General features: G+C 39.0%; 1 protein-coding gene across 1 annotated transcript in view; it reads right to left on the bottom strand.

The window, feature by feature from the left end:
• Positions 1–406: 406 nt before the first annotated feature.
• Positions 407–19,594, bottom strand: part of LOC131919099 (cadherin-related family member 3-like) — a 70,749-nt gene continuing 51,561 nt past the window's right edge. The window contains exons 11-18 of the mRNA XM_059273147.1: positions 18,734–18,832; positions 12,933–13,165; positions 8,147–8,318; positions 6,402–6,643; positions 5,195–5,394; positions 3,099–3,118; positions 1,917–1,984; positions 407–484 (exon numbers count right to left, since the gene is read on the bottom strand). Coding sequence (XP_059129130.1) covers positions 407–484; positions 1,917–1,984; positions 3,099–3,118; positions 5,195–5,394; positions 6,402–6,643; positions 8,147–8,318; positions 12,933–13,165; positions 18,734–18,832 — 1,112 coding nt within the window. The remainder of the gene's footprint in view (positions 485–1,916; positions 1,985–3,098; positions 3,119–5,194; positions 5,395–6,401; positions 6,644–8,146; positions 8,319–12,932; positions 13,166–18,733; positions 18,833–19,594) is intronic.

Raw genomic sequence — 19,594 nt, 5'->3', positions numbered from 1 at the left:
TATAAGTTATAATAAGATGGTTATTATACTAAGCTAGTAACTTTTGGGGTGGTTTGGTACCCAGAAATATATAATCAGGAATAAAAAATATTTTATTTATTTGTTTTAAATGGAGTTAAAGTTGTTACCCAAATTTAAAAGATGCATATTTCATATATAATAAGGTAGATGTCCAGTTCCTTTTGCCTCAAAATTCTAAATTCCTGGCTTATCTCTAGGTGGCAATAATTTGATAGGATTGAGTAAGGGTGATGTCCTCCAAGCATTAAATTGATGATTCCATTGATTTTTTTTATCTGATCCCTTCTTAGCCCTAGAATAAGTTTCTCCAGTATTGTTATTTTGCAAATTGTAGTGAACAATCAATCTATTCATAGTTTTGAGTATCTAAATCCACAAACTGGATTTAATTCAAAAGATATAAAAGCATCATACCTGGATCAATGGCTTCTCCATCAAACACAGTCTCATATACAGTGGTTTCCTTAAAAAAAAAAAGTCCACATTAGTAATAAAGTCAACTTGATAAAATTACTTTTGTCATGTGCTTAATACTTTAAGCAAATTATTTGTGATGGTTAGTTCTAATTTTTATCAACTTGATATAGCCTAGAATCACCTGGAAAGAGTCTCAATAAAGGGCTATCTAGATCAGGCTGGACTGTGGGCTGTCTGGGAGGGGTGTCTTAGGCATGTTTTTTGATGTGGGAAGGCCTGACCTGAAAGTGTGTGGCACCATTCCCTGGTTTGGGGCTCCAGACAGTTAGGAGGGGAGAAAACTAGCTGGATCCTAAGCCTCCATACATGTATTGCTCTCTGCTGCTGACGGTGATGTGACTAGCTGCTCCAAGTTCCTGCCACTACAGTGATGGACCCAGCTTTGTAAGAGAAAATACACGTTCTTCTGCAAATGGAATTGTTTTCAGGATATTTTATTACATCAACAGAAATACGTCTAGGACATCATTTCTTGTAAGTTCTCCCATCTTTTTAATCTGTAGAAGGTTAGCAGTGTAGGGACTAAAACTTTCTGTCAGTTTTATCTCTCTCAATAATCTCCCCTGCGATGGTAGGCCTGCCCTGACCTCTGTTAACTCAGACACTTCTCATGGGAATCTTGTATGAGATATGTTATAGGTCACACTTGTACCTTCCTTCTAAATCTGTATGCCAGCTTCCTGACTTACCAGTACCTCAGAATGCCACTACATTTTGAAATATTTTAAAGATGCAGTGAAGTAAAGTGAAGTTATGGATATTAGCCCAATATGATCAATATTATAAGAGCAAATGAGGGTACAGACAACAGACTGTCCTCAAGGCCAAAGAACCTCAGCAGAACCATGGGCATTGAGAGGGAGCCAGCCTGTGAAGTAGGCCATGGCCAGCCAGGACTCTTGTAGGAATGTCCAGAGTGCACAGGAGGCAGCGGAACAAACCCAAAGGTGCCCTGTCTTGTTCTCCGCCACGCTGAGGGTCCGGGAGCCAGCCCTGCCTGGTGTAGTTATGTGGGTTGTTGGGCAATTATGCCCTGGCCAGTTTGAACTGGTTTACCTTCTCTGGGTGTTGATTTACCATCTTCTAAAGACTCTAAGGTTGAGGAATTTGCCCAGGTCTGTCACATGGATAATAATTTCAAATACAGTTTTAAATTCTAAGTAGTATTAAATAATGCTAGATCTACATTCGCCTAGAGTCATTTTTGCTATATGCACATATATTTTAGGTAAATTTTGCCCTCACCAAGTTTCTAAAATTTAATCTGAAATCCTAACTTTGTAACACATACTAATTCAGCAAAAATGATGAACTAAAATGATTTTATTTCCTTCCTATGAAGTTTGTATGGATTTTACCGTATCCTTAGAAGGAAAAACTTTTTAATATGCAACAAAAATAGACAAAAATGTACTTACTGTTAGTACTGCTAGCTTTTTATTTCTGGTTTCTGTGATAACATTTTTTTCTTTTTGATTTCTGTCTCCTATTTAAAAAATAAAGTTATGAATAACTAAATGGCAAGTATGTAGTGGGTGGCATTTTTAAAAGACACAGTTTGGACTGGCAAGATGACTAAGGGTTGGGGTGCTTGCTGACAAGTGTGGCAGCCTAGGATTGGTGCCCACAGGGTGGAAAGGGAAAATCCGACCCCACTAGCCTTCCTGAAACCTCCCACAGAGTTAAAAATTAAAGATGTGGTCACATCAGCAATACACACACTGAAGCTGAAGTGACCATCGTGGCCCTTCCACAAGGATGACAGCAGATCTGTGATATAGTCCGTATTTTTAAAATAACACTAAAGATGTTTGAAAATGACATACAAAAAAACTAGTATTCTTAAGGTTCATTTAGATACAGATATATTCATATAAAATAATTTAATTGGAGTTACAGTGATTGCCAAGTAAAAAGCCTAGCACCACTGCATAGTGGTGACACATGTCTTTAATCCCAACACTTGGGAGGCAGAGGCAGGTGGCTCTCTGTGAGTTCAAGGCCAGTCTGGTCTATGGATCAAGTTCCAGGACAGTCAGGGCTACACAGAGAAACCCTGTCTTGAAAAAAAAAATGCTCAACACAAATATAAGATACTTCTCTTCAAGTTATTAGTTGGAGTGTCCTGGAGCTCTCCCCAAAAATATAGGCTCCTTGTCACTGCCCTTAGTTGCCTACTAAAACTTGATGGTGATACTCATTGCTGAAGACACCATACGCGTTGGTCACAGGACGGGGAGAACTCAAGTTGCTATTAACCACGAAGCCTCCTCCCTGCTACATAACTTCCACAGCCCAGAGTGCCATGTAAGCTGTTGGGGGTAAGAAACTGTCACCAGCACTCCCAGCTGTGACCCTGTGAGCTAAAACAGCCACCAGCTTGGCAAGGTATGGCCATGAGTGCAAGAGCCACACAAACGTTACAGGATAAACAATTGCTTTCTGAATGCATTTTAGGCCAGTGAGAAAGAATGGAGATAACTATGATCAAAATACATTTCAAGAAATTCTCAAAAAGTCAAGAAAATATTGTATTAAAATAAATACATGTGATTTTTTAAATTACATAATTCAAGAATAATTAGTAAATCATATCTTACCTACAACATACTTCATTCCTCTGTATAAAAAGAAAATTTGATAAAACATCAGTTAAATTATGACAATGTAAGTTGAAAATAATTTTATTCAACAGTTAACACGTGACTGTTATCACAACTAATTTTTAAAAAGAATCAATAATGTAGTTTTCATTAGCTATTTTCATCTGCTTTACTGCATCATTTTTAAAAAATCCCGTGTAGTTAACAAAAATACAACTCAAGTTCTAAAGTGTGTGTGTGTTACCCTGCATGGAAGCCCAGTGGTGTATATGTGTGTGTGTGTGGTGTGTGTATGTGGTGTGTGTGTGTGTGTGTGTGTGTGTGCAGTGTGTGTGTGGTGTGTGTGTGTGTGTTACTGAGATTGAATCCAGAGCCTTGAACATGCCAGTTAAACACTCAACCAGTAACTCTCATCCCCATGCTTCCTTTTCCTTTTCCTTTTGATATAAATGGTCCAACTCATGCTGGTTTGAATCTGCAATCCTCCTGCCTCATCCTACCAAGGACTTGCGATTATAGGCCTGTGCCTCTAGACCTGGTTCCTACTCCACTTTGAAGCTATGGCATTCTCTACCCTGAAGAATTGTATTGATCAATGGCCACAAAAGCAGGTGTGTTTTCTATCCATTTCTTTGGCCTCAATGAGCTTTAAAACCAATCAATTGTGTGGAGACGAAACTGACACTTATCACCTACCAGTCCCTAAATTAATTCCTGGTGATTGTAAAACATCTGCCCATGAAACCACTTTGCCTCAAGATAATATGAGGTGTCTGTTTGTTCACAAATTTATTTGTTTTTTTTTTAAATTCTCACAGATAGTACATTCTACAGTATTGCCTAGTAATTTATTGTTGCTATTCAGTTTGGGTAGGATTTTGTTTTTGTTCTTGTTCTTGTTTTTATTTGGTAGTTTGGTTTTTTTTAAGATTTATTACTTTATTTTTAATTGGTGGGCAGGTTCCCATGAAGGCTAGAATCAGATTCTTTGGAACTGGAGTTACAAGAAATTGTAAATCACCCAAAGTTGGTGCTAAAAACTAAACTCCAGTCCTCTGCAAGAGCAGCCAGTGCTCTTAATTTCTAAGCTGTATCTATACCTACCTGTTTCTTTGGTTTTTGTTTTTGTTTGTGTGTGTGTTTGACAAGGTCTCAGTATTGAAGCTAAGGCTGGCCTCAAATATACTATGTAGTTCCTGCCTCCATCTCATAAATACCACCAAGCTAACCTCTGTTACTGGCTTTTTAATTTTCTTTTAATTATAATATAATTGTATAATTTCTTTTTTCCTTTTCCTCTCTCCAAACCCACTCATATATGCCTCCTTGCTCTCTTTCAAATTCATGGCCTCTTTTTCGTTAATTGCATTACGTGTGTGTGTGTGTGTGTGTGTGTGTGTGTGTGTGTATTATACAACCTGCTCCATATGTATAATAATAGTTGTATGCATGTTTTCAGGGCTAACCGTTTGGTACTGGATAACCAATTGGTGTGCTTTCCTGAAGGAATATTTCTCCTGCACTCAGCATTCCTTAGTTGTCATAGGACTGAGGCCTCCTGAACTTCTGCATCACTCCCCTTCACACTAGCATGTCCTTGTTCAGCTCACAAGCCCACACTTTAGTCAGCCAGTATAATCACTAACCACATCTAAATACTTGTCCTTATACCCATAGATAAGTGAAGTCCTCACCACTCACCAAGGAAACATCTCTACAACACAGAAAGATGATTACAGAAAACCACAACCAATCAAAATGCAGAGTTGTGAGCTCCTTTTCCAACTGATACATCTACAGTGCAGCTCCTGCACCTGACATTCAGAGATCATTGTGGAAAAGGAGGTAAAAGAACCAGGAGTCAGGCAGTTTGCTTCGAGACTGTGTCTCCTAAAACGTCACCCTTTACTAAAGAATGCCTCCCAACTAGTTCAGGGATAGAGTGGGTTTGGAATCTCTGGTAAAAGAAATCACTGAGTTTTGTATCCCTACTATTTTGTCTCTCTAATGCACACTTAGGCAGAATCACTGAGAGCTAAGATTAGCAAACTTTAATTAATTTTTTATATCAAAAGCTTAGAAAAAATACATACTTGGGTTTCAACTTGGAGTCTTCCTTGGCCAATTTCTGAGAGCAGCTTTTTATGTTTCCATATCTCCAAAGTAGAAAACACACCCAGGAAAACAATCCAACAAAGAAAACAGCCATCAGAGTGAAGATAAAAGGAATGTACCAGTCACTGTTTTCATACGTGTTGATAGCTGTGTACACAATGGTCAGACCTTTTCTTTGCTAGAAAATTATTTCAAAGCAAACAGAGTGTTAGTCCCTGTTTTCAAAACACATCTGTTTACATGGTATAGCATCTGTGTAGAACCTCCGTCTTAACAGGTAGTGGGATCCGTGCTCATACATATTACGTAAGTATGCAGGTAACAATGAGAAACATGACACAAAAGAGCCACCAAGTTAATAATGTAGAGTAGAGACCTGCATGAAATGGCTACTCCATGATCCAAAGCTAATTGTGTCTTTCTTTCCACCTGAGTCCTTTGATCTATAAAATTCAGAGGTTGAGCTGGATGATATATGAGGTCCTTTTTAGGCTTGTATGTCCCTGTTAACTACACCCTTTTGTGTAGCTTGAGGTAATAGTACATTCTTGAAAATCAAATACACAAGAAAAAAGACTTTTGAATTTGTATTTTAAAGGCCACAAAACAATAAAATACACCCTAAAGTCTACTGAGCAGGAGATTTCATCCTTGGCTGGCTGATAATTCAGCAGAGGCTTCCCATATCTGCTTTATAAAGGATAAAATACTAAAAGGTCTGCTAAATGTTGTAGAGTTGTACTAAAAATGAGATGAAATGGTGGCCATAAGGCATGCAGTGCAATGCCTAGCACACCATAGGTGTCCATTATTATGATGGCATAGTCATTTTAAAGTGTCCATTTGTAGAAGTTTTTAATAGCTATAATTCACTGAATATATTCTTCTTTCTATTGAGCAAGACCTTCATATTATTCGGCCAGCCGTTTAGGAGACCTCTATAGGCAGTTTAGTGGTCCCTTACATATGTACATGTAATTTTCACTAATTCTTGTGCACACAATATTTATTCACAGATGCACAGTGTCCAAGAGAGTCTAGTGTTTGTTTGGGTTAGTGCAAGAGTCTAAAGGCATATAATGGACAGTGATGGCCTGATCATTCTTTTAGGATTTCTCGCTGATATTTGACTTTGCAGTAAAATATTTACAACATAGATCCAAATTAAATTCTGTAACTCTTTACTTCAGAACTGGTTGGAGGAGGTGGTGGGCTGATTCTTCTCACATAAATGTCTATGACAGCAGTTCCTGTCTTGGGCTTGACGGCTTTGCCAGATTTCAGGTTGTCATCGATTACATGCACCACAAGATGGTATTGCTGCTGCAGTTCAGCTCCAGATTCAAAGTTGAAAGGATTCTTCACGATTAATTTTGGAGTATTTGTACCCCGACTTGGGTCTAATTGGAAGTGAAGGTTTTCATTTCCTTTAAAAAGAATAATGGGAAAGTTAGAATTATTTTATAATACATCAGATGATCTCAAGCTAACTTTAAATGAAATTAAAACACAGAATGTGTACATAGATTAAAATTTGTGTTATACTATAAAATTACATATCTATAAATAGCTTATAATAAATTTGAAATCAAATAATCAATACATATAAGGGAAAAGTATTTTAAACTAGGCATGTTAAGATAAGTCTACAATCCTAGCACTTGGAAGGGAAAGGCAAGAGAATCAAGAATTCAAGGTCATCCTTGGCTACATAGAGAGTTCAAGGCTATCCTGATCTACAAAAGACACTGTCTCAAAAAAGAAAAAAAAGAAAAAGAAAAGAAAAAACAAAAATGTCTTTAAATGTTAAGATCATGATTCTAAACCCCATGTGGCCAGCAAACCTCATGCTACTATCTGATTATTCTGCCTAATTTTTCCTCTTCCTTTATTTGATTGTCACATTCAACCTGGTTTAGACCAGTGATTCTCAACCTGTGGGTCATGACCCCTTTTGGGGTCAAATGACACTTTCACAAATGTCACCTAAGACCATTGGAAAACACAGATATTTACATTACAATTCATAACAGTAGCAAAATTATAGTTATGAAGTAGCAATGAAAAAGTTTTATGGTTGGGGTCACCACAACATGAGGGACTGTATTAAATGGTTACAGCATTAGGGAGGTTGAGAACCACTGGTCTAGACTAATATCTAATGAGCCAGTCAGACCACAGGACCAATTATGTCCTCAAGAAGTTAAGTCCTCTCCAGGGCCTAGAAGACACTATTATAAACAAGATGAACCTAGCAATGGTTGTAAATATCAAACTAGTCTTCCTAATTAAATATTATGTCCATACTCTCATCCTTTCAGAGGAGCAGCAGCAGGTCTGAGACACATGAAATGGTCATATTGCCATGGTTAAGATGGATGTCAAGACAGTGTTCTCCTGTGTAGACTTTCTCTTGGTTTGTGATTTTATATGTTGATGGTACCAAGTTAAATGAATAATGCATGCCCTGAATACATTCCATATCTCTCTTAAATGGTTCTGTGTAATAATGTCTAAGAATAATGCCTGATACATGGTTGATCTCAAATAAAGGAAGTTGGTGACTATAATGTTTATGTGAATCTGTGTAGATCTCACAATAATACAATCAAAACCATCTAGCCTTGTGAGCTTGTAACAGCATCAACAGATGGAAAGATGGATTCTGTTTTCAGCTAGCTCCATGGATAACAAACTTAATTTCTTGTACTAAAACCTATAGCATTTCCCCAAGCTCAGAAGTCACAGGAGCAACTGAGTCGCATCTGTAGACATGAAAGGGTGCCATGAGGAAACACGATACTATAGCTATGACATAGTGAAACCTTTATAAACAATCACTTGCAGTGTTACATATCATGTCTGACATTGTATAGCTAATGTCATCTTGACATGTATTTGTGATTAAAAGAAATAATTAAAGTATCTACCAGAAGCCATTTCAAAGCGCATCTCAAAATCGTGTGAATCTCTGTCATGACAGTTTAATTTGAGGCCATTGACGTTTGTCCCAGCAACAACATCATCAGAGATGACTGCCTTATATAGATAGGGTATGCAGACGGGTGCTTCATCATTCTCATCTTCAATGTCAACAGTGACCTGTCAGTGATGAAGGGAAAAGAAATATCACATTCACATCATGAGACTATTTATAAATAAAATCAGAAATGAGCATCTGGTTGGGGGAACATCATCCAGAATTATTAAGTAAATAGTCTAAGTGTTTCTGAGTTTGCAGATATGTTCTTGTAGATATGGATTATGGTTGTCAATCACTAGTCAGTGGTTTTTTATTCTTGGGTCAGTTTAGAAGTCTATGTCCCCTTTAGGAAGAATTTTGGGCTCATCAGATGGACCTTCATGGAAAGCAGAGTTATACAAATGATTAAAAAGGCAATGCTGAAGAATGTTGTCTTTGAAGCTGACGTGCCCTGGACTCTCTGAACTGTCCAGGTTCAGTGGCAGACACACCCAGAAAGTGCTTCCCCTAACTTAATTAAGGACCTCTTCTGTACTGTTTTCTCAAGCAGGATGTATATCTGACCTTAATGAGGGCTATTATCAACCTTTTCCTAATTAAATTACCATAAACCAAGAAGCTGTAATTTCCATGGGAAAAGATCGAAATATCAAGGATTTGAAAATGTCAGTGATCAAATTCCAGTCAGCCTTGAAAGGCTATCTGCCCACCTCTCCAATGACTAATAGTTTCCCCAATAACATTAGCAGAAGAATCCCTGGTGTGTCTACATCTGCAAGAATTCTCTTCTGAAAAATGTTTGATGGAATGTTTTAATAACATAGTTAAGTTCTTGAAAGAAACCCTGCATTTCTTGATGTTACTTCTCTGTAGGTTGAATACAGTTAAATGTTGTATTTAATATGTGAGATCTTTAAAAATTACATCTAAATTATGTATTTTGTGTACATGTGTTTGTGAGTGTGTGCATACTACAGCACTATATGTGTGTGATGCCAGAGGTCAACTTTCAGGAGTTGGTTCTCTCCTTCCACCATGTGGGTCCACAGGGATCAAACCAGATTGTCAAGCTTGGTGGCAGGTGGCTTTACCTGCTGAGCCATCTTATTAGCCTGAGATTTTTTTAATTTTTATTTAATCTTAATTTAATTATTTTTAGTTTTTTGAGAACTTTATATATGTGTACTATTTTTGCATAATAACTCCCACCCCTCCCTTTATCCCTCTAACTCTTCCCATGCTCCCCTCGAAGCTCAGGACCTCTTTTATAATTACTAATGTCACACACATATGTACATATGTAAGTATATGTGCACCTATACAACCTATTGAGCCCCTAGTGTTCCTCTTACATACATGTATTTAAGGCTTACTATTTGGTTAGGAGAAAAATGAATATTCCTTCTCTCAGCAGGTATTGACTGCCAGTAACTCTTCATCTAGGGCTGAGACCTTGTGAAATTTCCCCCATCCACATTGGCATGTGAACTGGTCTTGTCATTATAAGGTTTTGTTTAGTTAGCCATATTGTTGAGATGTCCTGGGTATAGCTTCTGTGCCATGTCTATAAGACAACATCTAGTAGCAGGTGTCATGGTCCTCTGGCTCTTAGAGTATTGTCACCCCTCTTCTGTGATGCTCCCTGAGCTTTAGGTGTAAGGGCTGCACTGTAGATGTACCAAATGGAGCTTGACACCCTATAACCACTAATTCTCTCAATTTTGACTAGTTATAGATCTTCCTGATGCAAAGAGAAGCTTCCTTGATGAAAGGTGAAAGTCACACCTATCAATGGATGTAAGTACTTAGAAAACCATTAGAAATTTTTATTGCATTAGGAAAATAGTAGGTTCTCCTCTAGGGTCTATGACCTCTCCAACCATGGCACTTAAGGCCCAGTTTGTAAAAGGGAATCCATGCCTGATACTATAAGTGCAGGGTATTTTCAACATTAAGTAAACAGATTAGGGTGATTTCTGTGATATAACGGAAATAGACTTGGACTTGAACCAGAAATCTTCATTAAAACCCTAAGCTTACCACTCATTAGGTCTTTCATTTGGTACAAGTTACATTGCTTTTCCTTCCCTTCCTATGGCCATTGAGAAGGTAAATTCACCCATTTGCTAACTATTATTGGACAAAATGCTTACCACACAACAATTATCTGACTTACACACTGACACTAAGATTGTGAACCAAGCCAAGTCTCTGAATTACTACAGCTCATATTCTACAGAAGAACCAAACAATAAGTGGCATATGGATTAATAATATATTTGGTAATGCCGTATAGCAATTGACAATATGCGACAGACTTTCTTTGTTGACACACTCTTCCAGTTTCTACTGCTCCTCTGTATTTGAATAACGTCCTTATGCAAGTACGTATTGTCAAAAAACATGGTGTTTGGTGTGATTCTGGTTTGCGTAAACAATCTTGTCATCAGTTGGACATAGACTGTTCCCATAGACTGTGTTTGAAAACTCGGTCCCTAGCAGCAGACGGCACTGTTTTTGGAAACTTCTGTGGCATCTTTAGGAAGTAAAGCATCACTAGAGAAAGTGTGTCACTGGAGGCAGACCTTGGAGATTTCTGGTCCAGCCTCACTCCCTATCTTCTCTCTGCTTCCTGACTGTAACTGTGGTGTCACCAGCTGCCTCGTGCTCCTGTTGCATGCCTTTCCTGCTTGGCTGGATTGTGTATCTTCTTAACAGAGAACATCCTACACACACACACACACACACACACACACACACACACACACACACACGCATTTAAGTTGCTTCCTGCCAGGTGTCTAGTTGCAGCAATGTTACACAACTAGGACAGATTCTTTGCTGCCAATCTTCTATTTCCCACTTTCCTCACAAAGTCTCCCAGACACCCTTTCTGTGCTGCTGTCTGTAGAGTTAATTTGTCCTTCCTTCTTGGATCATTTACCCACTAATACTTATCAATATTATTAGATTGATAATGTGAGTCCTAGAGGCTAAGCATTAGTTTTGATGTATTGAAAACACAGAAAGAAAATTGAGTGGTTGGATTGAGTAAGAACAGAAGCTAAATGTAGCCTGGCCCAGATTATTCAAACACTGTGGACCTTGAGAATGATGCTGGAGCTTAGTCCAATGTGATGTGGAGTGGATGAAGAGGTCATAGGACAGGCAGTGGACCTTTTTCAAGAGGCATTCTGGTGGACTTTGTGGCCATAAGCTGAGACATGGTTCTAGAAAGCAGCCTGCTTTATCAGACCAAGTACAGGCAATGGGGGCACAGTCAGGATGTTAGCAATAGATGGGTGTGAAGTGGAAAAGAGAGATTGTATGAAGGACTCAAGAAAGGATTTGGGGCATATGACAGGGAAAAAGTTCCCAGACTTCATCCTGTCTCTTTGAGCTGAGAACCTCAAATAGGTTCTATAGCGACCAAGCCTTGTAAATAAAATGCTTCCTTGTGTTAAAGGGGGGGGGGTTCAAAACTAGCTTGCAATGTAAGATTGAGAATGAACTATATAATTATAGCTTATCATATATAACACTTGATTTGTATTGGGTTCTTAATAAAAATTATATGAGGGTGATGGTGGTGATAATGATGAGGATGAATCCCTCAGTTCTGGAGATTGAAGACCTTTTTCATACTGGAGAGTCAAATTCATTGGCATGATCATTTTGGCACTTGATATATTGAGCTCCCCAAAGGCATATGTGACAATGTCTTACACTTTTGTAACCCATGATTCTGTACATAAACATTTAATAAATATCCATTAAGAGGAAGAAAGAATGAGCAAGTTCTTCTTTATCTTCCAGCAAAACATAAATTCTTTTTATGAGAAGAGAGTTACTTGAAGTTTGTGCGTATGTTAAATATACTTTCCTTTTTATCATAAGACATGAATGGTAACTGCAAGTTGTTCCATCCTATACTATGTGAAGAATTTATAAGTTTCTATAAGAAAACTGGCCAAGATACCTCATGTTAAAAATCACTCTCGTGAGCATCCTCCTAAGACTGGGAACCCTCAAAATTCTAGCCTCAAGGTTGCACCCTCAGCACTCTGAAAGTCCTTCTAATCATTGATGTGAATAGGTCTCATATTTTCCTCACAGTGACACACTCACTCAAAAAAGGGTTGTTGTGCAATAACAAAGCTTTAGCTCCATTAATAACATGTACCCCATAATAAAGAAAACATCATATATTCCTGATGTCCTTCAAGAGTCTTGACCTTGCTAAAATAATTTAGAGGCACACAGATTCCTTCATCTCAATACAAAAAGAATGCACATGGCATTACAAACACTGCCTTGAGGTAGAGGCAGCCTGGATTTAATGCTAGAATTGTGCATCTTATATTAACCCTGGGTACGTTTCCTAAGCTCTGTGCCTCAGTCTCCTCATCTGTATGGTGGAAGTGAGTAGAATACTGCCTATTTCACATTAAAGTAAATACCAATTTCCTCATGTCTTTGTTGTCCAAAAAGATTCATGTATGCTTTTGAGAATACATTCACACCAGAGAGAAGTTAGCCAGTTCCTCCTTCTCCGTTCAGACTTCCAAAGGTAAATTCATGCAAAAGTGTTATGGAACACTTGAGAACTAGGAGAAATTCACAAGTTTCTCCATTCCCTACTACTATTATGACCTGATCACCCCAATATGATAAATTATAACTTAATACATTTCTCAGTCATATAGACAGAAAACCTGCATGTTTCTACTTACTGTGGCCACAGCAGTTTGTGGATGGGCTCTGTCACAATCCACAGCTTGCACTGTGAGGTTATATTGTCTCACTGACTCATAGTCTGGCTGACTGGTGAGTTCAATCACTCCAGAAAGAGGGTCAATCCAGAACCTTTGTACAGCCTGGATGTCTCCATTGATTATCTTGTATGTCAGACAATTTGGTGGGTGGTCCTCATCAATGGCAGTCACTTGTCCAACTTTGTAGAAGGCTGCCAATGTTTTACAATGTTTATTTTTCTCATGTACATACATTACTATGAAGGTTTACCATGATTATCTTTTCCAAATGATAACCTGAATTTTCCCAAGTGATAACATAAATCCTTTTGGGTAATAATGACTGTTTGAAAAGTAATACTCCACATGATGGCAGATAGATTTACAGAGAATTTTCACTCAAACGAAACAATTTAAAGTAACTTTATAATGCTAATAATTGGCTTCATCTTAGCATTATGTTAACTCTCCCAAGGCCACAGACCTAGCTGTGGTAGAGTCAGGCTCAAGTCTGTGTCTACTAGTTCTACAGCCAGATTTAAAATAGCCTCACAATACTTCCAGTTAGTATTCACATGCGATCTCTCAGAAAAATGACCATTTAACATTGGTTAAACTCATATGCCAAAATTCTTTGCCCTTTCTGTGTTCACATTACTAGCCATGCAGGCATCCCTAGCACTCTGGCTTGTGACTTGCTTTGATCAATGAGATTTTAGTGAACCTGGTGCAGGCAACAGTATGAGAAGCATTTGAGAGATTTGATTGCCTCTCTCTTGCCACATACCAAGCCCCCATTCCTGATTGTTGAAATGCCCTATGAAAGTGACTCTAGTTGTGACTATACCTCTTTCTTCACTCAGAGAAACATACTCAGTTTAGCCTAAGGATGAAAGGACGAGAGAGGGCCCAAAGTACCTTACCCCAGTCATCCCAACCAAACCAGGACAGAGCACTGAAAACCAGCTGACTCTCACAAGTTTGAGCAAGACCAGAAAGATAGTCCAATTCTCAGATGTGTGAGCTGGAAAAAATGCTTATTGCTATGTTACTCTAACTTTTGTGGGGTTCATTACATAGCATACTTATGGCAATAGATTACAGTTATTATAGGCCTCTCTTCAATCATAAGCTCTGATACATAATTACCTAGTTCACCAAGAGGTGTACAGGTGTTTCCACTGAGCAGTGAATGAAGAAGAAAGCATTTCATGTGCCATCCCCATCACTTTCAACCTCAAAGGCTATTTCTTTATCTGGCATCCTCCTTTAATCAAGATTCATCTCTCGTAATGAATTATTAAGCAGACTGCAAACATAGCTATGATATCAACAACAGAAGAAGCACATTCATAGAAAAGAAGATTTCTTATTATGCCAGTTCCAAAAGGAAAAGCATCTATTGCTTGAGTGAGAACATCATTTTTAAGAAAAGGGTATTGCAATGGATACATGGTCATGTAGAAGCATATACAATAAAACTGATCACTTTCTTGCAGACATGGAAAATGATGGGATCATTTCCACATTTAACACCTGCCTAAATACAATGGGAAGAGTATTCTTCTGAAGGTGTAAAATTAACCTTTCAATAAAGTCTAAGTGTTATCTTGAGCATCTTTAGCTGAATTTTAAATAGAGTAATTATGGAGCTCTGAATGCTGCCAAACCTCATCAAAATGTACTGAAAAAGGAATGCACTTTCCCTTGTGACCTGCAACCCAGCTGATTCAATTTCAGTGTTTCTTCTAAGTCACTACTGATAAAGGAGTTCTTTTGCCTACACCTACTTCCCTCCATAGATTTTAGTTAGTCACATATCATCAACTTTTTACTTTAAGTATTATAGATCTCCATTACAATTTTCATGTAATCTGCTAGACATATTTAAGTCCTCTGTGCTAATCAACTCAGCATGGAAAAAAATTCTGTTAATGTAGGTTTTTGTTTTGTTTTGTTTTGAGCTGGCCTGAAACTCTCCGTAGAAAGCAGGCTGGCCTCAAATTCCCAGAGGTCCACCTGCCTCTGCTTCCCAAGTGCTGGGACTACAGGCGAGTCCCACCATGCCTAGCTCCTTAATGCAGTATTTAAACATCCTCAAAGTCTTTAGACCTAGCATCTGATATTCTGAGGGGAGTTTGTGTTCAGAGTAGTTTGACATTTTCAATGTCCTCCTAAGGACACTGTAAGGATACTGCAGAGGTTTTGACTCTTCGGTAAATATCTCAATGTGTGTTTATGTATATATGTATGTATGTATGTATGTATGTAACAGCAATTAATTTTTAAAAAGGCCATGAATTTGAAAGAGAGCAAGAAAAAATATATAAGAGAGTTTGGAGAGAAAGGGAAAGGAGAAATGATGTAATTAATTATACTATAAAAAATAAAAAGAAAGAAAATTATTCAAGACAACTGTGACACAAAACAAGAAAACAAACAATTCAATCCCATTCAGCTTGTGTGCTCTAATAGGGAAGACTATTAGCAGTCAGGCATTATGCATGTAATGCTCCGGGGAGTCAACTTGGATCAGAGGCACTCCAGATAAGTACTGTCAATCAACAGCCTAAATTTCTCCACCTTTCCCTGGTCTTGAGACTCCCCTTCCTAAATTACCAGGACCTAAAAAAATTTCCCCCTAAACTTAACATTGTCTTTTGCTTTAAGCATCTTGCTAGGTCCAAGCAGTGCCAGACGATCCCACAGAGCCTGGACAATGAAGTGAAACAGCAAGCTATCCCAGGACATGGCCAGCATTGCAGCTTTCTCAGGTTCCTCCAAAGTTGCCAACTTCCCCAGGTCAGCAGGAAGCAGTCTCAAGAACACAGCGCCCTCATTCCCAGCTCATCGGCCACCCCTTCCCATTTCCTCACCTTTTTATAATAAACAAAAGGAAGGAATGTCAGCATTCAGGCACTTATGCTGGCCTACCCTCAGGGTCTTCAACTGCAGCCACTAAGAGCACTCCCTGTGCACATGTGCTTGTTAGTACTCAGGCACTTACACTGGCCTGCTCAGGGTCCTGACAGAACATGTCATCATCTATGGCCACTTCCTGTGTACATGTGCTAAGTCCCCTTATAAAGGCAAGCTCCTCCCATTTCCCTTTCTCTTTTCTCTGCCCCTTCTCCCCGAGAGGCCAGTCTCTGCCCTCTTCCTTCCCTTCCCCTGTAGCAGGAATCTTCAAAGTTCTTATTAATAAAATCAAACCTGAGGCCAGTTATTGGGGTGAATGCTGGAAGATTAGAGAAGCAGAGCAAGCCACAGCTACCTCACCTTGCCAGTTCCTCAGCTGGTCCTGTTTCCTCAGACTGGAAGCTTCTGTGTCCTCATCCCAACGGCTCTCAGCTGAACTGCTGCTCAAAAGCCTGAATGCTTAACCAGTCAAAAGCCTCTAGTTGCTGGTCCTCATGCCTTATATACCTTTCTGCTTTCTGCCACCACTCCCTGGGATTAAAGGCATGAGTCACCATGCCTGGCTGTTTCCAACGTGGCTTTGAACTCACAGAGATCCAGAGGGATTTCTGCCTCTGGAATGCTAGGATTAAAGGCATGTGCTACCACTGCCTATCCTCTATGTTTAATATTGTGGCTGTTCTGTTCTGTGACCCCAGATAAGTTTATTAGTGTGCACAGTATTTCGGGGAACACAATACCACCACATTCCCCCAATTAGTTCTCTTGCATGGTGTGACTTCCTGGTGCCCCTTGGCTCCAACCTGCCAAGGTTGCCTTTCCACTTTTAACCTATAACAAAGACCAAGGGGTATTTTTTGGGTTTTGTTTTGGAAAAAAAGAAAAAAAAAGGAAGGAATATGTTCTAGCACACTGAAAACTGCCCGCACTTGGGAGACATCAGCAGTATAGCTACCATTGGCAGTGGGAAAAGAATCCAGCCTAGTGACTGGAAAGATGGCTCAGCAGTTAAGAGCACATAGTGCTGTTGCAGAGGATCCAAATTCAGTTGCCAAAACTGGTGGTTGATGGCTCCCAGCGGCCTATAACTCTAACTCTGAGGGAATCTAGCACCTCTGGCTTCTGTGATCACCTGCACTCATGTGCATACTCCCACACAGACATATAAGTAAAGATTCCTGATATGTAACAACTAACATGTACTGTGGTCAATGTACATGGAATGTCAGCCATACACACAAGCCTCATCTCAGCTCTATGATATGATTGTTATCCTTACTTTACAGATGGGAACTCAAAAACACAGGACTTGGACTACAATTTGTTTGCACAAAGCTCTGGAAACCCTGTGTTTGAATCAATCCCTAACAACACACACACACACACACACACACACACACACACACACACACACACACATAGGAGGAGGAGTCATGGAGTTTTCTGCAGAGCATTACTGGACTGAGCTGAAGAAAAGAATGCCATCTGCTCAGAGACATCAAAGCCAGGAGATGAGAACTGGGGCTTGGAAGCTATTATTTAGTCTCTCAGATGACTGCAGCGCTTCAAAGGTGCTGTGTGCAGCATGCCTGTAAGCCGCCCATCCCCCTCGGTTGGTGTACTGCCAGCAGCAGCCCCTTCCAAGAGCCCAGATCCTGAGCTTTTCTCCAAACCGCTAGAGAAGTTTGCTGAGGCATGTCTTCAAACACAAAGTGGTGAATGATTGTTCCAAATCTCAAGAAAACTCTCTTACCAAGCCAAATATTTTTAGGTATTTCAGAACTTTTCTGTGGCCTGGTCCAATAGACAACATTTTAAAGAAACTAGTGATTTTTCTATTCAAGTGCAGAAACTGAATGAAGGGGTCGAGTTTTAAAAAAATAATGGCCTGGCTCTTTCTGGAGTACTTCCAGACAAATGAAAACCTTACCCATAAATATACCAAGATACCCTTTCTGGTAAGTAAGTACTGGTATCTCTATACCAAAACAGCATGAGTAGTTTATTTTGGATGTTTATATTTTAGGAAGTAACTAATTTTATTTATTAAGAAATTAGCAAAATTTACTACTCCAAATTTTTATACTATAAAAATTAGTTCTTATGAACTTACAACAAAATTAAACCCTCAAAGATGCATAGGGATGTGAGTTAACTCATGATCCAGAAACAAGTTTGAAGCCTGCTTCCTTTGACCCTGCACATGTGGTCTTTCTACTACAACATGGGGCACTTACAAAGCAGTTTGACTTGATTTCAGGGCACAATCAGTTCTGTCCCTTGAAGTCAAGGCTGGAGGATTCAGTATCCAGAGTTACTGAGAAATGAACGTGTTGTTCTTGTCTTAGATGACAGAGGCACAACTATTACCACTGCAGTATTTTCCAAATAGAATGAGACTAACCAGTATGTCCTAACTCATATCTAATTTAGAACTGACAGACAGAACCTTAGCCATAATACTGACTTTGGACCTAAAACCTTGACCCCAGTTGTTCATGAAATTTGTGTTGTATGGATAATAACCACATTGTCCCTACTTGCTGACATTCCATCATACTTTGGAGGCAAAAAGAGTGAGAAATGAAGTAAAGTCAATAATGTGCATTTGCCCACCCCAGAAACAAAACCTAAAACTGACATCAAATCTCTAGGTAGCCTTTGGTACATCACCAGGATGGTACTCTGAGAATATCACCAGAGAAAATAAACATTTCCCAGAAGCTCTGATGCCCACAGACTCCTACATCTACTTCAATTCTGTAAATATTCGTGCTCCTGTTCCACTGGTCACTCAGTAGAGACCTGGTAAGTGTTTCCTTGTGGACACTTTAATGTTAAAGAAATGAGAACATTCTTACCTCCTGATGTTTCTGGAACTGAAAATACGTAATGTGAGGCTTGAAATTTGGGGCTGAAATCATTGTCAGGAGCAATCTCCACAAGGATAGTCACAGTCACTGTAAAATTGGACAGTAAATTAAAACTTTTTGTTGTTTTATTCTACAAACTGAAACGTGTCTCCAATTACAGAATTGGCAAAGGATTATGAAGCTGCTGTAGGAGTCTCATACTTCCAAATGATTGGTGCTCCCACAGTGTGTATTCTCAGGGGACCAGTGGTGTTTGAATGTGGAATGTCCCTACAGACTTGTGTGTTTAAATACTTAGTTCCCAACTGACGGGACTTACTTCCGTTTGGGAAGGTTATAGAACCTGTAGGTAGAGGATTTTCCTTGAAGGAAGTGGGTCACTGGGGAGTGAGCCTTAAGGTTTTACAGCCTGGCCCCACTTCCTGTTCAGTCTCTACTACTTGACTGTGGAAGCAGTGTGACTGGCCGCATTCCACTCTTACTGCCACATTTATTGTCCCCTAGTAAAGATAAATGCTCTTGTAGAAAATATGTAATTATAACATAAATATATAATACTATAATTATACCTAATACATTCTACATAGAGCTGTATAATACATTATACAGCACTGTGCTTTAAAACCTAGAAGGTGAAATGGAAAGAGTCTCAGAAAACCCATGTTTAATGCTTGGAATTAACATAAATTCTATGCACTTAAACTAGGTTGAGCTTCTAGGAAGCTCAGTTTCCTCATCAGCCAATCAAGTCAGTGTCGATCTCCTACATCACAGTGTGGATTTAAAGTCAAAGGAGATCGTGATCAAGAAAGATTTTCAAATGATAAAAGGTGACAAAAGCAGTTACTA

This window comes from Peromyscus eremicus, chromosome 9 (genome assembly GCF_949786415.1).
Source record: "Peromyscus eremicus chromosome 9, PerEre_H2_v1, whole genome shotgun sequence".
NCBI lineage: Eukaryota > Metazoa > Chordata > Mammalia > Rodentia > Cricetidae > Peromyscus > Peromyscus eremicus.
This window is presented reverse-complemented; position numbering and strand designations above follow the sequence as displayed.